The sequence below is a fragment of the Melopsittacus undulatus genome, chromosome 23, assembly GCF_012275295.1.
Source record: "Melopsittacus undulatus isolate bMelUnd1 chromosome 23, bMelUnd1.mat.Z, whole genome shotgun sequence".
In the NCBI taxonomy this organism is placed as follows: Eukaryota; Metazoa; Chordata; class Aves; order Psittaciformes; family Psittaculidae; genus Melopsittacus; species Melopsittacus undulatus.
In genome coordinates, this window is record NC_047549.1 from 901,709 (window position 1) to 921,415 (window position 19,707).

The 19,707-nt window shown below is 61.9% G+C and overlaps 1 protein-coding gene across 1 annotated transcript; it reads left to right on the forward strand.

Moving 5' to 3' along the window:
• The first annotated feature begins 94 nt into the window (after positions 1-94).
• On the forward strand, positions 95-19,211 carry COL5A3 (collagen type V alpha 3 chain). Its single transcript, XM_034072055.1, has 66 exons — positions 95-162; positions 1,382-1,540; positions 2,411-2,618; positions 2,699-2,855; positions 3,441-3,563; positions 3,638-3,754; positions 3,920-4,039; positions 4,128-4,199; positions 4,515-4,556; positions 4,632-4,694; positions 4,800-4,874; positions 4,962-5,045; positions 5,633-5,689; positions 5,765-5,818; positions 5,946-5,999; positions 6,108-6,161; positions 6,259-6,312; positions 6,392-6,445; positions 6,748-6,792; positions 6,897-6,950; positions 7,628-7,672; positions 7,793-7,846; positions 7,934-7,978; positions 8,377-8,430; positions 8,515-8,559; positions 8,748-8,801; positions 8,903-8,947; positions 9,076-9,129; positions 9,466-9,573; positions 9,863-9,916; positions 9,996-10,049; positions 10,307-10,351; positions 10,593-10,646; positions 10,934-10,978; positions 11,081-11,134; positions 11,243-11,296; positions 11,549-11,602; positions 12,078-12,185; positions 12,276-12,365; positions 12,444-12,497; positions 12,685-12,792; positions 12,900-13,007; positions 13,252-13,305; positions 13,401-13,454; positions 13,524-13,631; positions 13,723-13,776; positions 13,923-13,976; positions 14,052-14,105; positions 14,181-14,234; positions 14,306-14,413; positions 14,501-14,554; positions 15,276-15,329; positions 15,448-15,501; positions 15,592-15,645; positions 15,732-15,839; positions 15,932-15,985; positions 16,081-16,134; positions 16,398-16,505; positions 16,624-16,677; positions 16,752-16,787; positions 16,872-16,925; positions 17,108-17,354; positions 17,883-17,995; positions 18,079-18,147; positions 18,224-18,460; positions 18,840-19,211. Exons 1-66 carry the CDS (start codon positions 102-104, stop codon positions 18,984-18,986), a joined length of 5,130 nt encoding a protein of 1,709 aa, XP_033927946.1. The 5' UTR covers positions 95-101; the 3' UTR covers positions 18,987-19,211.
• The last annotated feature ends 496 nt before the right edge of the window (positions 19,212-19,707 follow it).

A 19,707-nucleotide genomic window follows, 5' to 3' on the forward strand; every position in this document is an offset into this window, starting at 1 on the left:
GGCTCCCCCCTCCCCCCCCCATCCCGTCCGGGTCCCTCCCTTGTTGCAGCCCCTCCCCCCGTTCCCCTCCCCTCCCCCCCCCATTCCCCTCCCCCCCATCCATGGAGCCGGGTCCGGTCCTCGCTCTGCTCGTGCTCCTCTCGCTGCCCGCGGCCCCCGCAGGTACCGGGGGGGGGGGGGGGGGGGCGGGTTCAGCACCGCGGACAGAGCCTCTCCCCCCGGGGGGGGGTCACATGGGGGGGGGGAGATGGGGACCCCCCCTTTAAATAGGGAATGGGGTGACCCCCCCCACAGAGAACTGGGGGGTCATGGGGGCTATGGGGGATATGGGGGCAGTGGGGCTTATGGGGGCTATGGGGGTTATGGGGGTTAGGGGGTCATGGGGGCTATGGGGGCTATGGGGGTTATGGGGGCAATGGGGGCTATGGGGTTTATGGGGGCTATGGGGGCTATGGGGGTTATGGGGGCAGTGGGGGCTATGGGGTTTATGGGGGTCATGGGGGCAATGGGGGTTGTGGAGCTATGGGGGATATGGGGGACGGGGAAGCCATGGGGGCTATGGGGGATATGGGAGCTATGGGGCTATGGGGGCTATGGGGCTATGGGAGCTATGTGGGCTATCGGTCTATGGGGTCTACGGGATCCATGGGGTCCATAGGGATCTATGGGAGCTGTGGTTGTGCCCCCCCTCCCCCCGTTACCGGGGTTCACAGGTCCGGGGGGGGTGGGGGGGGGTTCCCCAGGGACCCCCGACCGGAAGCAGGGTCAAGAGGGGCCTGGGAGCGGCTCCGTTGGATCCATCCATGGATGGGGGGGGGGGGGATCCCATGGATGGGGGGGAACCATGGATAAGAGCCCCATTCCCGATGGGTCCTGAGCCCCATTCCCTATGGATGCTGAGCCCCATTCCAGATGGGTGCTGAGCGCCATTCCCAATAGGTCCTGAGCCCCATTCCCTATGGATGCTGAGCCCCATTCCCAATGGATGCTGAGCCCCATTCCTGTTGGATGCTGAGCGCCATTCCCAATAGGTCCTGAGCCCCATTCCCTATGGATGCTGAGCCCCATTCCCAATGGATGCTGAGCCCCATTCCCAATGGATGCTGAGCTCCATTCCCGATGGGTCCTGAGCCCCATTCCCTATGGATGCTGAGCTCCATTCCCGATGGATGCTGAGCCCCATTCCCAATGGGTCCTGAGCCCCATTCCCGACGGATGCTGAGCCCCATTCCCTATGGATGCTGAGCCCCATTCCCTATGGATGCTGAGCCCCATTCCCAATGGATGCTGAGCTCCATTCCTGATGGGTCCTGAGCCCCATTCCCGATGGATGCTGAGCCCCATTCCCTATGGATGCTGAGCCCCATCCCTGCTCTCCCAGTGGATGTGCTGCGGGCGCTGGGGATGCAGCATGGCCGCGATGGCGTCTCCATCACCACCGGGCTCTGCCCGCGGCGCCCTGGGACACCGGAGCCGGATCTGGCATTCCATGTGGATAACAGCACCCGGCACAGCGCGCCCACCCACCGGCTCTTCCCCGGTACGGCAACACCCATCCGGGTCCAGCACCCAGGGATGGGTGCCCAAGGGGGGGGGCCCAATGGTGGTACCCACTGGTGGTACCCAATGGTGGGTACCCAATGATGGTGCCCAATGATTGTACCCAATGGTGGGTACCCAATGATGGTACCCAATGATGGTACCCAATGGTGGGTACCCAATGATGGTGCCCAATGATGGTACCCAATGGTGGGTACCCAATGATGGTACCCAATGGTGGTACCCAATGGTGGGTACCCAATGATGGTGTCCAATGATGGTACCCAATGATGGTACCCAATGGTGGTACCCAATGGTGGGTACCCAATGGTGGGTGCCCAATGATGGATACCGCACTGATGGATACCCAATGGTGGATTCCCATTGATGGGTGCCCCACTGACGGGTACCCCAATGATGGATACCCAATGGTGGGTTCCCATTGATGTGTGCCCAATGTTGGATTCCCAATGCTGAGTTCCCATTGATGAGTATCCCACTGATGGATACCCAATGGTGGATTCCCAGTGTTGGATTCCCAGTGATGGGTTCCCATTGATGGATTCCCAGTGGTGGATTCCCATGATGGATACCCAATGGTGGGTTCCTATTGATGGTTGCCCCACTGATGGATTCCCAGTGATGGAATCCCGTTGATGGATTCCCACTGATGGATACCCAATGGTGGGTTCCCATTGATGGGTGCCCCACTGATGGGTACCCCAATGATGGATTCCCAATGGTGGGTTCCCATTGATGGGTGCCCCACTGATGGATACCCATTGATGGATCCCCAATGGTGGATTCCCATTGATGGATTCCCAATGGAGGGCTCCCACCGACGGGTGCCCCCATTCCCACCCCCCCTCAGACCCCTCCTTCCCATCGGACTTCTCCATCCTGGCCACGGTGCGTGTGCGGCGCGGGACTCATCCTGTCCTGCTCTCCGTGCACGACGAGCGCGGTGCTCAGCACCTGCAGCTGGGGCTCTCCCCCATGTTCCTCTATGAGGATCAGGATGGGACCCCTCCTCCGGAGCAGTATCCCACCTTCCATGGGCTCAACCTGGCTGACGGCAGGTGGGCACCGCGGCACCGGTGCAGGATGGGACCCTCGCGCCCTGCGCTGGCCTCATCCTGTGCCCCCTGTGTGGGTGCAGGTGGCACCGCGTGGCGCTGGCCGTGGAGGGCACCAACGTCTCCCTCCTGGTCGATTGTGGCCACGTGGCCACGATGCTGCTGGGACCCCGGCCCCTGCTCAGCACCAAAGGGGTCACCGTGTTCGGGGGGCGCCTGATGGATGAGGAGCGCTTTGAGGTGGGGCTGGACCCACAGCCTTGCAATGGGGGCACCCATTGGGATGGGGATGGGGATGGGTCTGCGTCCTTGTACCTGGTACCCACATGGGAGCATCCATTGGGCTGGGGATGGACAGGCCCCAGTAGCACTGGTGAGATCCCTGTTCCTCTGCTGGGTCCCCATTCCCTGCTCCCTGTCCCCATTCCCTGCTCCCTCTCCCCATTCCCCTTCTCCCTCTCCCCATCCCCTTCTCCCTCTCCCCATTCCCCTTCTCCCTCTCCCCATTCCCTGCTCCCTGTCCCCATTCCCTGCTCCCTCTCCCCATCCCCTTCTCCCTGTCCCCATCCCCTTCTCCCTCTCCCCATTCCCTGCTCCCTGTCCCCATCCCCTTCTCCCTCTCCCCATTCCCTGCTCCCTCTCCCCATTCCCCTTCTCCCTCTCCCCATTCCCTCCCTGCATTCCCGCTGCCTGCAAATGCCAAAGGCCACGGGCATAGAGGCACCATTGAGGACCCCCCCCCTTTGTCCCTACCCAATGGGGTGCCCCCCATAGGGATGCTCTGGCCACGGGCACCAATGGGGTGCGGATATGGGGTCCTTGCAGGGGGACATCCAGCAGCTGCTGGTGCTGCCGGAGCCCGAGGCCGCCCGCTCCTATTGCCAGCTCCATATGCCAGACTGCCATCATCCCCTGCGCTTCCCACTCCAAGCCCCATTCCCGGAGGATGTGAGCATCCAAACCCCCCCCCCCCCCCCCAGCATCCCTTATGTCTGCATTGATCCCCCCCAATTCCCTTATAGAGCATCCCGGAGGATCCCATTTCTCCGCGTCGGAAAGGGAAGCGCAAGGGGAAAGGCAAGAAGAAGAGGAACAAGGAGGTGGCGGAGCAGGATGAGGCCCCTGTGGTGCGCAGCCAGGTACAGGATGTGCTGAATGCATCCCAGTTAACCCAGTGAGCCCAGTTCAACCTTCCTGCATGGGGGGGGGGGGTGGCTCCAAAGGTGCACCCAGCTGCATCCCAACCGCATCCGGAGCCATTCCCAACCTCTGGATCCAGCTCCCGCAATGCCCCCGTCCCATAGGACACTGGGAAGGAGCTGGAGCAGGATGGTGCTGAGGACCTCAGCAACCGGGATCCCAGGATCGGGAAGCACTTGGGCTCTGCTGACAGGGATGCGGCACTGATCCCGGCTTCCCAATGGGTGAGGATGGATGTGGGTGAGGATGGGACCCCCAATACTGTATTGGGGGGGGGGGGTGTCAAGGATGCTTTGGACCCCTTCATCCCAGCCCCCCCTCTTCCTCCTCATGCAGGAGCCGGGATTGAAGGGGGAAAAGGGGGAACGGGGAAGCATGGAGCCGGTGAGTGGGGTTTGTGCCCCCCCCTCCATCCTCCAGGACCCCCCTTTTGTTCCCTGTCCCCATCCCCTTTTCCCTGTCCCCATTCCCTTTTCCCTGTCCCCATCCCCTGCTCCCTGTCCCCATTCCCATTTCCCTGTCCCCATTCCCTGTTCCCTGTCCCCATCCCCTTTTCCCTGTCCCCATTCCCTTTTCCCTGTCCCCATTCCCATTTCCCTGTCCCCATCCCCTGCTCCCTGTCCCCATTCCCATTTCCCTGTCCCCATTCCCTCCTTTATGATGCGTATTCTCTGGGGGGGGACCCCTCTTTCCCTTTAGGGCCGTCGATTGGAGGGGCCCCCAGGACCCCCAGGCCCTGCGGTGAGGAGCCGGGAGCTGGCAATGGGAAAAGCCAGGAGCTTCCCAAAGCCTCACGGAGCCTTTGTGTTCCCATAGGGAGAACCGGGCCCACCGGGAATACCGGGACTCCCAGGGCTGCCTGGGGAACACAGGGATCAGGTAGGGAAGGATCTGTCGGGACCTGTTGGTGCCTGCAGGGGATGGAGCTGCCAGCTCAGCTCAGCCCCATTCCATTCCCCCATTCCCATTCCCATCCCATTCCAGGGTCCCGCAGGACGGCCGGGACTGCCTGGAGCCGATGGGATCCGCGGGCCTGCTGGGACCGTCCTGGTGCTGCCGGTGAGGGCAGGATGGGGCCCACTGGGAGGGAATGGGGACAGGGATCAGGGATGCTCCATGACCCTCATCCCGATCCTGCCCTCCCAGTTCCACTTTGGAGGAGATTCCCTCAGGGCTCCCACAGTTTCCTTCCAAGAGGCTCAAGCCCAAGCGATCCTGCAGCAGGCAAAGGTGGGGACACCCCCCCCCCCAAACCCTCCTCTTCCTCCTTCCCCTTCATCCCTCTTCTTCCTCCTTCCCCTTCATCCCTCTCCTTCCTCCTTCCCCTTCATCCCTCTCCTTCCTCCTTCCCCTTCATCCCTCTCCTTCCTCCTTCCCCTTCATCCCTCCTCTTCCTCCTTCCCCTTCATCCCTCTCCTTCCTCCTTCCCCTTCATCCCTCTCCTTCCTCCTTCCCCTTCATCCCTCCTCTTCCTCCTTCCCCTTCATCCCTCCTCTCCCTCCTTCCCCTTCATCCCTCTTCTTCCTCCTTCCCCTTCATCCCTCCTCTCCCTCCTTCCCCTTCATCCCTCCTCTTCCTCCTTCCCCTTCATCCCTCTCCTTCCTCCTTCCCCTTCATCCCTCTCCTTCCTCCTTCCCCTTCATCCCTCCTCTCCCTCCTTCCCCTTCATCCCTCCTCTCCCTCCTTCCCCTTCATCCCTCTCCTTCCTCCTTCCCCTTCATCCCTCTCCTTCCTCCTTCCCCTTCATCCCTCCTCTCCCTCCTTCCCTTTCATCCCTCTCCTTCCTCCTTCATCCCTCCTCTTCCTCCCATCCCCAGCTTGCCATGAAGGGTCCCCCAGGTCCCATGGGGCTCACCGGCCGCCCAGGCCCCCTGGTGAGTACCACTGCAGGTAACCCCCCCCCCCCAAATCGAGCATCACCTCCTGCATCCCCCCCTTTGTTACTGTAGGGTCTACCCGGACACTCAGGCCTGAAAGGGGATGCAGGGGATGTGGGGCCACGGGTGAGTGGGGCTCAATGGGGCTCAGTGGGGCTCAGTGGGGCTCAATGGGGCTCAGTGGGGCTCAATGGGGCTCAATGGGGCCGGCTGCCTGCAGCAGACCCAGCTCTGACTTCCTCCTCTCCATCAGGGACCCCGCGGGATGCAGGGAGCGCCGGGAGCACCGGGCAAGCTGGGCAGACGGGTACCAAACTGGGGGTCACATCCTGCACACCCCAGGATCCAGGAGGCCCCTTCCCCATCCCCATCCCAAAGGAACCCCCAACCCCTTGCCCCATTCCTCTCATTCCAGGGCCGTGCTGGAGCTGATGGTGCCAGGGGGATCCCCGGGGAACCAGGCCCTAAGGTGCTGGAATGGGGCAGGATGGATGCTGAGGACAATGGGGGACACGGGACCCCCATTTCCATGTGGGGCTCATCCCAATGCTTGTCCCACCCCATAGGGAGACAGAGGCTTCGATGGGCTGCCAGGGCTGCCGGGGGAGAAGGGGCACAGGGTAAGAAGGGGGGGGACCAGCACCGGGTCCCATCCTGTCCCCTCCATCCCCATCCTGCTTCATCCTCCATCCTCTGTAGGGGGATGTGGGCAAGGCAGGACCAGCAGGAACCCCTGGGGAGAAGGGTGCCAAGGTGAGGAGCAAAGGGGATGGGGATGGGATGGGATGGGATGTGGATGGGATGTGGATGGGATGGGGATGGGGATGGGGATGGGGATGGGATGTGGATGGGATGGGATGGGATGGGGATGGGGATGGGGATGGGGATGGGATGGGGATGAGGATGGGGATGGGGATGGGATGGGGATGGGGATGGGGATGGGGATGGGATGGGGATGGGGATGGGGATGAGGATGGGGATGGGGATGGGGATGGGGATGAGGAAGGCTCTGTGTGGGGCTGGGCTGGCCTCAAGCTTCTCTTTGTCTTCTCCAGGGCTCCGATGGCCTCCCTGGAGCCCGGGGACAGGCGGGGGAACCAGTGAGTGCCCCATGGGGGGTGCTGGGGGCAATGGGGGTGCTGGGGGCAATGGGGAGGTTCTGGGGGCAATGGGGCCACCTCAACCCCCCCCCCCTCGGTTTTAGGGCACCAGAGGCTTGATGGGCTCCCGTGGCCCCCCCGGGCCCCCTGGACCACTGGTAGGTGACTGCTCTGTGCCCACCTCCAAACAGGCATTGGCCCACACAGGGCAGCACCTTTGGGTGCTGCATCACTTTGGGTGCAGCATCACTTTGGGTGCTGCATCACTTTGGGTGCAGCATCACTTTGGGGTGCAGCATCACTTTGGATGCAGCATCACTTTGGGTGCTGCATCACTTTGGGTGCAGCATCACTTTGGGGTGCAGCATCACTTTGGGGTGCAGCATCACCTTGGGTGCAGCATCACTTTGGGGTGCAGCATCACTTTGGGTGCAGCATCACTTTGGGTGCAGCATCATCTTGGGTGCAGCATCACCTTAGTGTTCAGCATCACTTTGGGTGCAGCATCACTTTGGGTGCAGCATCATCTTGGGTGCAGCATCACCTTGGTGCTCAGCATCACTTTGGGGTGCAGCATCACTTTGGGTGCAGCATCATCTTGGGGTGCAGCATCACTTTGGGTGCAGCATCACCTTGGTGCTCAGCATCACCTTGGTGCTCAGCATCACTTTGGGGTGCAGCATCACTTTGGGGTACAGCATCACTTTGGGTGCAGCATCACCTTGGTGCTCAGCATCACTTTGGGGTGCAGCATCACTTTGGGTGCAGCATCACCTTGGTGCTCAGCATCACTTTGGGGCTCAGCATCCCACACCCCTCCCTCCTTTCCCCACAGGGTACCAGTGGCATTGACGGACCACCAGGACCTAAAGGCAACGTGGTGGGTACCACTGGGATCCCCCCCCCCCAGTCTGGATTAACTGGGATACTCCTGGAAGTGCACATCCCCCCTCGGAGGGGGGGTTCTCTGCACTAATGGATATTCCCTGCCCTTCCTTAGGGAATCCATGGGGAGCCGGGAGCCCCAGGGCAGCAAGGGAACCCTGGTCCCCAGGTACCCCGAGGTGATGGGTGCCCATGGGGGTCACTATGGGGCTGGGGGCCACTTCCCATCACCCTCCTGTGTTGTCCCCCCCTCCAGGGTCTGCCTGGTCCCCAGGGCCCCGTGGGGCTGCCAGGGGAGAAGGTGAGTGAGGAGCTGGTGTGGATGGAAGGGATGGGATCCTGATCCCTCTTCATCCCGATCCCTCTGCATCCCGATCCCTCTTCATCCCAATCCCTCTGCATCCCAATCCCTCTGCATCCCGATCCTTTGGCATCCCAATCCCTCTTCATCCTGATCCCTCTGCATCCCGATCCCTCTTCATCCCAATCCCTCTTCATCCCAATCCCTCTGCATCCCAATCCCTCTTCATCCCGATCCTTTGGCATCCCAATCCCTCTGCATCCCGATCCTTTGGCATCCCCATCCTTCTTCATCCTGATCCTTTGGCATCCCAATCCCTCTTCATCCCAATCCCTCTGCATCCCGATCCCTCTGCATCCCAATCCCTCTGCATCCCAACACCTCCCGCTCCCACCCAGGGCCTGCTGGGAAAGCCGGGAATGCCGGGCATCGCTGGAGCCCATGGGCCCCCTGTGAGTAGCATTGAGGGGTCTGTGGGATGGAGGTGGGAAGCACCGGGAAGCATCCCAAATCCTGGCTCTTCTGCATCCCTGCAGGGGCATCGGGGCCGGGAAGGGCCAGCAGGAGAGAAGGGCCTGCAGGTAACCGGGGGGGGGAGCTCAGGTCTATTGCTATGGGATGGGGGAATGGGGTCCTTATTCTATGGGGCAGTCCTTATTCCAATGGAATGAGGTCCTTATTCCCATGGGAATGGGGTCCTTATTCCAAGGGAATGGGGTCCTTATTCCCATGGGAATGGGGTATTAATTCCAAGCTGTCTCCATCCCAGGGCCCTGTGGGTGCCCCGGGTCCCATTGGCTACCCAGGAGCCCGTGGGGTGAAGGTAAGTGCAGCCCCCCCCCCCCAAAGGCACAATGTGGGGGTCCAGGGGGTGCCCCCCCCCCACTGGGGACCCCCCTTTGACCCCCCCCGTATCCCCTGCAGGGAGCTTTTGGTGTGCGGGGCCTGAAGGGCAACAAAGGGGAGAAGGTGAGGGGGGACCCATAGGGAACAATGGGGGTGCCCCTGTGGTGTTGGGGGGCACTGGGGGAGGACACCCCCCCTTTGAGGTGGGTTCTGGGGCTCAGCCCCCGCCCCCAAATGTGCCTCTTGTGCAGGGAGAAGATGGATTCCATGGCTTCAAGGGGGACCTGGGACCCAAGGGGGACAGGGTAAGGATGTGGGGTACCACTGGGGATGCTGCAGGATGTGGGGAGCCATTGGGAATGCTGAAGGATGTGGGGAGCCATTGGGAATGCTGAAGGATGTGGGGTGCCATTGGGGATGCTGCAGGATGTGGGGAGCCATTGGGAATGCTGAAGGATGTGGGGTGCCATTGGGGATGCTGCAGGATGTGGGGTACCACTGGTGATGCTGAAGGATGTGGGGTACCACTGGTGATGCTGAAGGATGTGGGGGTACCATTGGGGGGTGTCACTTGGGGGGCGCTGCTGGGACCCATGGAGCTCCATGGGGGGCAGCCCCACATTCCTATGGTCCCGTTCCAGGGGGAGCAGGGCCCGTTGGGGCCCCGTGGTGAGGATGGGCCTGAGGGGATGAAGGGAGAGACGGGAATGATGGGAGAGCCTGGAGGCACTGGTCCTACGGGAGAGAAGGTGAGAGGAGGACCTGTCCCTGCATCCCTGTATCCCTGTGTCCCTGTATCCCTGTATCCCTGTGTCCCTGTGTCCCTGTATCCCTGTATCCCTGTGTCCCTGTGTCCCTGTATCCCTGTGTCCCTGTATCCCTCTATCCCTGTCCCTGTATCCCTGTGTCCCTGTATCCCTGTATCCCTGTGTCCCTGTATCCCTGTGTCCCTGTATCCCTCTATCCCTGTCCCTGTATCCCAGTCCCCCTGTATCCCTGCATCCCATGTTGCTGTCCCTGAGCTCCCTGTCCCCGCAGGGCCGGCTCGGTGTTCCAGGTCTCCCAGGCTATCCTGGGCGCCAGGGGCCCAAGGTGAGCAGTGAGTCCTGGGATGTCCCTGGAAGCATCTGATGGGGATCCCGGGATTGGCACCTGTGCTCCTTGTCCTCAGGGATCCACCGGCTTTCCTGGTGCTGTGGGGCTGGAGGGAGAGAAGGGCAAGAGGGTGAGTGAGCCCATCCCATCCCTTCCATCCCATTCCATCCCATCCCATCCCTTCCATCCCATTCCATCCCATCCCATCCCATCTAATCCCATCCCATCCCATCCCTTCCATCCCATCCCATCCCATCTCATCCCATCCCTTCCACCCCATCCCATTCCATCTCAACCCATCCCATCCCATCTAATCCCTTCTATCCCATCCCATCCCACCCTTGGGGACACATGGGGCTGCCCTATAGCTGCTGCTCTCTCCTGCAGGGCAAGGCTGGCCAGGCCGGACCAATGGGGCAGCGAGGCCCCCCGGTGAGTACCCCCAGCCCTGTGCACCCATTCCCATGTGGATTCATCCCATAGGAGCCATTCCAGACCCGGCTCCATCCCATCCAACCCAGCTTGGCTCTGCCGTATCCCAGCGGCAATGAGGCCGGAACTGGCTGCATCCCACAGCATCCAGAGCCTGGGGACCGTTGTGATCCCAACTCCTGCCTGTATCCCATGGGAAGCAGCCTGGCACCAGCCTGTGTCCCACTCTTTGTCTCCATAGGGTATCCCAGGGGATCGAGGTCTTCCTGGTCCCACAGGAAAACCTGGACCCAAAGTAAAGGGGAGAGGGGAATGGGGCTGGGATTGGGGTGGGATGAAGGGAGATAGGGATGGGAATGGGATATGGAGCTGGGAGAGGGGAATGGGGCTGGGATTGGGATGGGATGATGGGAGACAGGGATGGGAATGGGGCTGGGATTGGGGTGGGATGATGGGGGACAGTGATGGGAATGGGACATGGAGCTGGGAGAGGGGAATGGGGCTGAGATCGGGGTGGGATGATGGGAGACAGGGATGGGACAGCAGGCACTGGGGATGCTCATCCTGTTCCTGTATCCCAAGGGAGACCCTGGCCATGATGGAGCCCCCGGGGCAGTGGGAGAGAAGGTAAATGGGAAGCTGCTGGGATACATTGGGAAGGGATCCAGCATTCCCGACACAGAGAAAGGCTCTGCTGATGGGGGGGGGGAATCTCTCCCTTTTCCATAGGGTCCTCCAGGTCCAGAGGGACCCAGCGGCTTCCCGGGTACCAAAGGACCCCCTGTAAGTGATGTGGGGAGCAATGGGGCAGGCAGGGCCCTGCCCGCTCCCTATGGGGGCCAATGGGAATGGGGATGGAGCCTGCATCCCGATCCCAAGTGTCCTGCCCAGGGTCCTTCCGGGAAGGATGGATTGCCAGGACACCCAGGCCAGCGTGGAGAGACGGTGGGTGCTCTGCTCCCTATATCCCTGTATCCCTGTATCCCTGTGTCCCTGTGTCCCTCTATCCCTGTGCCCCTGTATCCCTGTGTCCCTGTATCCCTGTGTCCCTGTGTCCCTGTGCCCCTGTATCCCTGTGCCCCTGTATCCCTGTGTCCCTGTATCCCTGTATCCCTGTATCCCTGTGTCCCTGTGCCCCTGTATCCCTGTGCCCCTGTATCCCTGTGTCCCTGACCGTTGTCCCTCTCTCCTATTCAGGGCTTCCATGGCCGCACCGGCCCCCCTGGCCCCACAGGGGTGGTGGGACCCCAGGTGAGCACCAGGAGGTGGGATGCAGGAGGAGGTGGGATAAGGCAGGAGTTGGGGTGCAAGAGGATGTGGGATGGAGAAGGAGATGGGATAAGGCAGGAGATGGGATGAGGATGTAGGATGAGGATGCAGGATGCAGCAGGATGTGGGATGCAGGAGGATGTGGGATTCAGGATGCAGGGTGCAGCAGGATGTGGGATGCAGGAGGATGTGGGATTCAGGATGCAGGATGCAGCAGGATGTGGGATGCAGGAGGATGTGGGATTCAGGATGCAGCAGGATGTGGGATGCAGGAGGATGTGGGATTCAGGATGCAGGATGCAGCAGGATGTGGGATGCAGGATGTGGGATACGGGATGCAGCGGGATGCGGGATGGGGATGTGGGATGCAGGATGTGGGATACGGGATGCAGCGGGATGCGGGATGAAGGATGTGGGGGACCCCCCCCCACCTCCTCACCTTCCTCCTGCTCCCCAGGGGAAATCAGGAGGGACCGGATCCATGGGGGAGAGGGGGCACCCAGGCCCCCCAGGCCCCCCCGGTGATCAGGGCCTGCCTGGAGCCGCCGGCCGAGAGGGAGCCAAGGTGGGAGCATCCCCAGGATCCCCCATTCCCAAGCTCTGGAAGTGCTCCAGGATACAACAACCCCCCCCCCCCCCCTTATCCACCCTGCAGGGTGATCCCGGTCCCGCCGGCATTCCCGGGAAGAGCGGCCCCACTGGTATCCATGGTTTTCCTGGCCCACGAGGAGCATCCGGAGCCACGGTCAGTGCGCTTGGTCCAGGGCCTGGGGATGCTGCTCAGGGTCAGCTCCTTCCCATCCCATTCCATGCTCTCCTCCAGGGCCCTCCGGGATTGAAGGGTTGGGAAGGACCCCCCGGGCCCCCTGGACCCACAGTGAGTATGGGGGGGGGGGAAATCCCAACTTTTGGGGGGGTTTTCCTTGGATTTGCTCCTTAGGGAGCTCTTTGGCTCCATCGCATCCCGGTGGATGCAGGAAGACGGTTCCTTTGGTAAAGAGCCTTTTCCAAAGGTTGGGAATTTCCTTCTCCCCCCCCCCCCATCACCTTTGTCTTCTCCATAGGGCCCCCCCGGAGAGCGAGGTCCAATGGGAGCTGCTGGAAGCATCGGGATGCCCGGCCGGGGGGGGGCACAGGGACCTCCCGGTCCCATAGGAGAGAAGGGGTCCCCAGTAGGTTCCCAACATGGGGGGGGGTCCCCCATGTCCCCCCCTGTGCTCCTTGCCTGTGGGCATCGGGCTCTCCAGCATCCCTGTATCCCAAGGTTTCCTGCCCGCAGGGTGAGCGCGGGGCCATGGGTCCGGCTGGGCAGGATGGGATCCGAGGTCCCATGGGAATGCCGGGTCCGGGGGGGCCCCCCGGTCCCTCGGGAGAAGATGGGGATAAGGTGAGTCAGGAGCATGGGATGATCCCGTCAGCATCGGGAATACATCCCGGGATGCCGAATCCCATCCCGGGAGCTGAGGATACGGGAAGGGGGGGCAGGTTTATCCCTATGGATTGCCCGTGCTGGCAGCATTCCTTGGCAGCGCTTCCCAGGTGGTGGCAGGTTTCCCTGGAGCTGGGAATTCCTTGGATGCAGCTGCCCGGCCCTGGCAGCATTCCCTGGCTCCCACCATTCCCTTTGGCAGGGCGAGATGGGGCTCCCTGGCCAGAAAGGCAGCAAAGGGGACAAGGGCGATGGGGTGAGTGCTCCGGGAATGGGGCGGATACAGGATCGGGAAGCCGGGATGCGCTTGGGAATTGCCCTAACCCCATTGCGGCTGCTTCTGTCCCATAGGGTCCCCCAGGACCCCCAGGAAGCCAAGGACCCATTGGGCATCCCGGGCCTGCGGTGAGTGCCTTTCCCAGCCCATTCCCAACGCCATTCCATAGGGGCTGATCCCAACTTTTCCCTATGCAGGGAGCCGATGGGGAGCCGGGAGGTCGAGGACAACAGGGAATGCTTGGGCAGAAAGGGGAGGAAGGATCCCGGGGTCACCTCGGCCTGAGCGGCCCCCCTGGCCTGCAGGTAAGGAATGGGGCTGCAATGGGGCTGGGGACACACAATGGGGCTGGGGACATGCAATGGGGCTGCCAGACCCTGAGCCCTGATCCCATAGGGAATGCCGGGTGCTCCGGGGGAGAAGGGTGAGAATGGAGACGTGGGTCCTATGGTAAGCAAAGCAAAGCTCATCCTTCTCCCATTCCTTCCCCCTCCGCCTCCTCCCGGCCCATTCCCAGCTTCCCACATTCCCCATCCCATAGGAGCTGCGCAATTCCCTGCCCTTTCCCATCCAACCCCTTCTTCCCATCCCCACAGGGCCCCCCTGGAGCACCAGGACCCCGTGGACCACAAGGACCCAATGGTGCTGAGGTGAGGACAGTGCTGGGGGGGGTCCCCCCTCTGTATCCCTGTATCCCTGCATCCCTGCATCCTCTTGCGTCCCAGGGGCCTCAGGGAATGCCGGGCGGTGTGGGACAACTGGGAGCTGTGGGAGATAAGGTAGGGCTGTGCTGGGAGGGAGATGTGGGGCTGGGGCTCCTGCAGCATCAGCCCCATGGCTTCCCTCTTATCCAGGGGGAGCCGGGAGAAGCCGGAGATCCGGGAATACCGGGAGAGCCTGGAGCAGCCGTGAGTAATGTGGAGGGGATGAGGCCGTTAAAGCACTTCCTGGCCCCAATTCCCTGCATCCCGATCCATAGGGTGCCAAAGGAGATGTGGGGGAGAAGGGGGATGTGGGGCAGTCTGGAGCTGCTGGACCCCCCGGCAAGAAGGGGCCACCGGGAGAGGATGGAGCCAAAGGGGAGCTGGTGAGGCTGGGATCCGTTCCCTCTTGGATTCCCTATCCCAGCCTCTGCTTCCCAACCCCACACTTGTATCCACTTCCCTCTCTGCAGGGTCCCATTGGATTTCCTGGGGATCCTGGTCCCCCTGGAGACCCTGGTGTGCCGGTGAGTGGTCCCCAGTCAGCCTTGGAGTGATGTTCATCCTCCATCCATCCATCATCCATCCATCCATCCATCATCCATCCATCCATCATCCATCCATCCATCCATCCATCCATCCATCCATCATCCATCATCCATCCATCCATCCATCCATCCATCCTTCCATCCATCCATCCATCATCCATCCATCCATCCATCATCCATCCATCCATCCTTCCATCCATCCATCATCCATCCATCCATCCATCCATCCATCCATCCATCATCCATCCATCCATCATCCATCCATCCATCCATCCATCCATCCTTCCATCCATCCATCCATCATCCATCCATCCATCCATCCATCCATCCATCCATCCATCCATCCTTCCATCCATCCATCATCCATCCATCCATCCATCCATCCATCCATCCATCCTTCCATCCATCCATCATCCATCATCCATCCATCATCCATCCATCCATCCATCCTTCCATCCATCCATCCATCCATCCATCCATCCATCATCCATCCATCCATCCATCCATCCATCCATCCATCATCCATCCATCCATCCATCCATCCATCCTTCCATCCATCCATCCTTCCATCCATCCATCATCCATCCATCATCCATCCATCCATCATCCATCCATCATCATCCATCCATCCATCCATCATCCATCCATCCATCATCCATCCATCATCATCCATCCATCCCTCATCCCTCATCCATCCCAGGGTCTGGACGGAGCTGCTGGAGACAAGGGTGACAGTGGGGACCCCGGCCTGCCTGTGAGTGAGACAACTTGGGGGGGAGCTCCTGATCCCATTCCCCCTTGCATTGGGGGGGCTCTTGGATATCTGCCCCCTCCCCATTCCCATCTGTGGGATTCCCTCATCCCAAATGCAGGGTCCTCCGGGTGCCTCAGGGGAGCCAGGCCCCCCAGGCCCCCCCGGCCGCAGGGTGAGTAGGGGCAGGGAGATGTGGGGAGGGACTGAGGGGGGGCACACATGGGGCTGCTGCAGCTCCCGGTGTCCCTGTCCCCCCCTCCAGGGACCCATAGGATCCATGGGGCGCGAGGGCCGTGAGGGCGAGAAGGGGGATAAGGTGAGCAGTGATGGGAACACCCCCCCCCAAATCCCAACCCCATCCCAGTGCTTCCAATGGGACCGAGCTCTGTGCTCCCATCCCAGGGACATCCCGGCACCGAAGGGCCACCGGGGAAGCCGGGTCCTATAGGAGCTCAGGGAGCACCGGGACAAGCGGGAGCCAATGGGATGCGCGGGATCCCGGGATCTGCGGTGAGTGGGGGACCCCAGACCCTAAACCAGAGCTGTGGAGTGATGGGGGCAGCAGAATGGATGGGGCTGAGCCTCATTGGGGTCTCTTACAGGGGGATCAAGGGATGATGGGGGCGCCGGGACAGGTGGGACCCCCTGGCCCCATGGTGAGTTAGGGACAAAACACTGCCCCTAACCCTAACTCCTAACACTAACCTTAACCCTAACCCTAACATTAACCCCAACCCCAATCCTCTTGCAGGGTCCTGTGGGGCTGCCTGGCCTCAAAGGAGACCCCGGCCACAAAGGAGATAAGGTGGGATGAGGTGGGATGAGGTGGGATAAGATGGGATAAGGTGGGATGAGGTGGGATGAGGTGGGATGAGGTGGGATGAGGTGGGATAAGATGGGATAAGATGGGATGAGGTGGGATAAGTTGGGATAAGGTGGGATGAGGTGGGATAAGTTGGGATAAAACGGGATGAGGTGGGATGAGGGGATTCTCATGCATAAACAGGGGGGTCCCTGCCCCCCCCCCCACTTCTGGGGCTGCCTCCCACTCCCCTTCTCTATCCCCAGGGCCACGCTGGCCTCATTGGCATCATTGGACCCCCAGGAGAGATGGGGGAGAAAGGAGACCAGGGGCTCCCTGGCATCCAGGGCCCCCCCGGACCCAAAGGGGACCCTGTGAGTGTTGGGGGTCACCCCCAATGGGGTGAATGGGAAATGGGGGGACACACACACAAGGTCCAGCCCCCCCCCACCCCCCATTGAGCATAGGGGTGATGCTGCCTCTTACCCACAGGGCCTGGCTGGACCCATGGGCCCCCCCGGCCCCCCTGGGCCCCCCGGGCTCTCGGTGAGTATCTGCAATGGGGGGATCATGGGATGCTGCCATGGGGGCCTCATCCTGCACCTTCCTCCTCCCCATAGGGTCCCTTGGGCCAGAAGGGTTCCAAAGGATCCCCGGTGAGTGCTGAGGGGGGGGGGGGGTCCCATCCTTCCCCATTGCCCACAGTGGGTACTGTGATGCTGAGTCCTCTCCTATTACAGGGTGCTCTTGGTCCCCGAGGTGACGCAGGGCCCCCCGGCCCCCCAGGACCACCAGTGAGTAAAGGGATGCTCTGGTACCTCCTGCATCCCTCCCGTTATCCCCTTGCTCCCCCCACATCCTCCTCCTGCATCCCAGGGCCCCCCAGGACCACCAGTGAGTAAAGGGATGCTCTGGTACCTCCTGCATCCCTCCCGTTATCCCCTTGCTCCCCCCACATCCTCCTCCTGCATCCCAGGGCCCCCCGGCCGAGCTCTTGGAGCCGCTGCCCCCCAGCGGGTACCGGAGGCACCGCAGGGCGAGCGCAGGGCTCGGGAGGGACCGGGCCGAGCCCCCCCCGGCTCCCGAAGGGCTGGAGGAGGCTTTGGCATCGCTCCGCTCCCTCCGCACCGAACTGGATCAGCTCCAGAGGCCCTTGGGCACCGCCGAGAGCCCCGCACGGGTCTGCAGCGAGCTCCGGCTCTGCCACCCGCACCTGGGCGATGGTGAGAGCAGGAAGGGATGTGGGGGATGCTCTGGGATGCTCCGGGATGCTCTGGGATGCTCTGGGATGCAGCGGATGCTCTGGGATGCTCCAGGATGCTCTGGGATGCTCCAGGATGCTCTGGGATGCTCCGGGATGTAGGGGATGCAGGGGATACTCTGGGATGCTCCGGGATGCTCTGAGATGCAGGGGATACTCTGGGATGCTCTGGGATGCAGGGGATGCTCCGGGATGCTCTGGGATGCTCCGGGATGCTCCAGGATGCAGGGGATGCTCTGGGATGCTCTGAGATGCAGGGGATGCTCCGGGATGCTCCAGGATGCAGGGCATGCTCCAGGATGCTCTGGGATGCTCCGGGATGCTCCAGGATGCAGGGGATGCTCTGGGATGCTCTGAGATGCAGGGGATGCTCCGGGATGCTCCAGGATGCAGGGCATGCTCCAGGATGCTCTGGGATGCAGGGGATGCTCCGGGATGCTCTGAGATGCTCCGGGCCTGGACCATCTCCCCTTTGGCTGTGCTTCCACAGGGGAATACTGGATTGATCCCAACCAGGGCTGCTCCCGTGATGCCTTCCGGGTGTTCTGCAACTTCACGGCGGGTGCTGAGACCTGCCTGTTCCCGGCCAAGGAGCTGGAGATGGTGAGCAGGGATATTCCAAAGGGGGAAAAGCCTTGGAAAAGCTTCCCCTTCCCAAGGCAACACCAGCTCCGGCCTCCTCCCAGGTCCGCTTGGCTGCTTGGAGCAGGGAGAAGCCAGGGACGTGGTTCAGCACCTTCAAACGGGGCCAGAAGGTGGGTACGAGGCAAGGGAATGGAGCAGCTCCGTATGGACGCCATTCCCATGGTTCCCATCCCGGTTTCCCAGCAGTTTTCCTATGTGGATGTGGATGGGAACACTGTGGCCGTGTCCCAGCTCAACTTCCTGCGGCTGCTGAGCACCAGCGCCCGTCAGAACATCACCGTCAGCTGCCAAAACGCTGCCGTTTGGTTCGATGCCAGCACCGGCACCTTCACCAGGGCCCTGCGCTTCCATGCATCCAATGGCGAGGAGCTGGGATACCGGCACCCGGCAGCACCCATCCGGGCCCTGCATGACGGCTGCCAGGTCCCGGCCTCCATCCATCACCTCCGTTATCCCACATCCCCATGGGATGGGTTGGGAAGGGCAAGGAGCTCATCCAGTCCCAAGTCTTTGCCATAGGGAGGGATGCTTCCCATGGAGGCAGGGACCCCATTGCTAGGGGTGGTTCATCCCAAGCTTCTCCATTCACCCCATCCCAGTGTCCCACTGCCCTTCCTTATCTCCAACATGAACATCCCTGTTTCAATCTGAACCCACCATTCCCGGATGAAAATCCCACTCTAAGCATCCTCGGAGCCCCCATTCAGCCCCTTGGAAGCTTCTCCTCTCCATCCCCAGCATTCCCAACCCGGCTCCGGCTGGAAGCTGCTCCAAGCTGACCATTCCCATCTCATTCCCGCAGGATCGGCGCGGCCGGGAGCAGACGGTGCTGGAAGTGGCCTCATCCTGCTTGGAGCTGTTCCCTCTGCTGGATGTGGCCGTGCCTGACTTCGGAGGCACCAACCAGAAGTTCGGCTTCCAACTGGGCCCCGTCTGCTTCCGGGGCTGATGCGCACGGGATGGGATGGGACCGGGAATGCTGATCCAGGGAATACTCAGGACTCGGAGCTGCCCCTTCTGACCCTTATTTATACAGAGGGGGTTCAAGACACCCCCTTTCCCCATGGTGCTACAACGCTCCCATAGTGAAGCACTGGATGTGCCCTTGGTGAAGCCCATCCCGGTATTCCCGAAGATGGGATGGGTTGAACCTCCTCGTGCTGGGGGATGGGAAATGGGGGGACACCCCCCCCCCCCCCCCCCCCCCCGTTGATATCCGATAAACCTGTATCCAAGTGGTTCCCACCCCCAATTCTTGATGGTTTCCATGGAAACGGGGCAGGTTTGATGGGGGGGGAGGTTGGGACACCCTGAGTCTGCTCCCCAGCATCCCCCCCCCCTTCTCCATCCTCCATCCCCCCCATGGAGCACCCCCATCCCAAACCCTATCCCCATGGACCCCCGGGACTGGGGCTTCCCCCCCTCATCACCCCCCCAAATCCCCCTCCCCCAGGTACCAGTGACCCCAAAACCCGCACCCCCACCCCCATCCCCCCCCAGGTACTGGTGCCCCCAAGCCCTCACTTCCCCCCTTCCCCCTCCCACGTTCCCCCCCCCGGGGATTGGTGCCCCCCATACCCGCACCTCCCCATCCCCCCCCCTCATCCCCCCCCCGGGTACCGGTACCCCCAAACCCGCACCCCCCTCATCCCCCCCCCGGGTACCGGTAC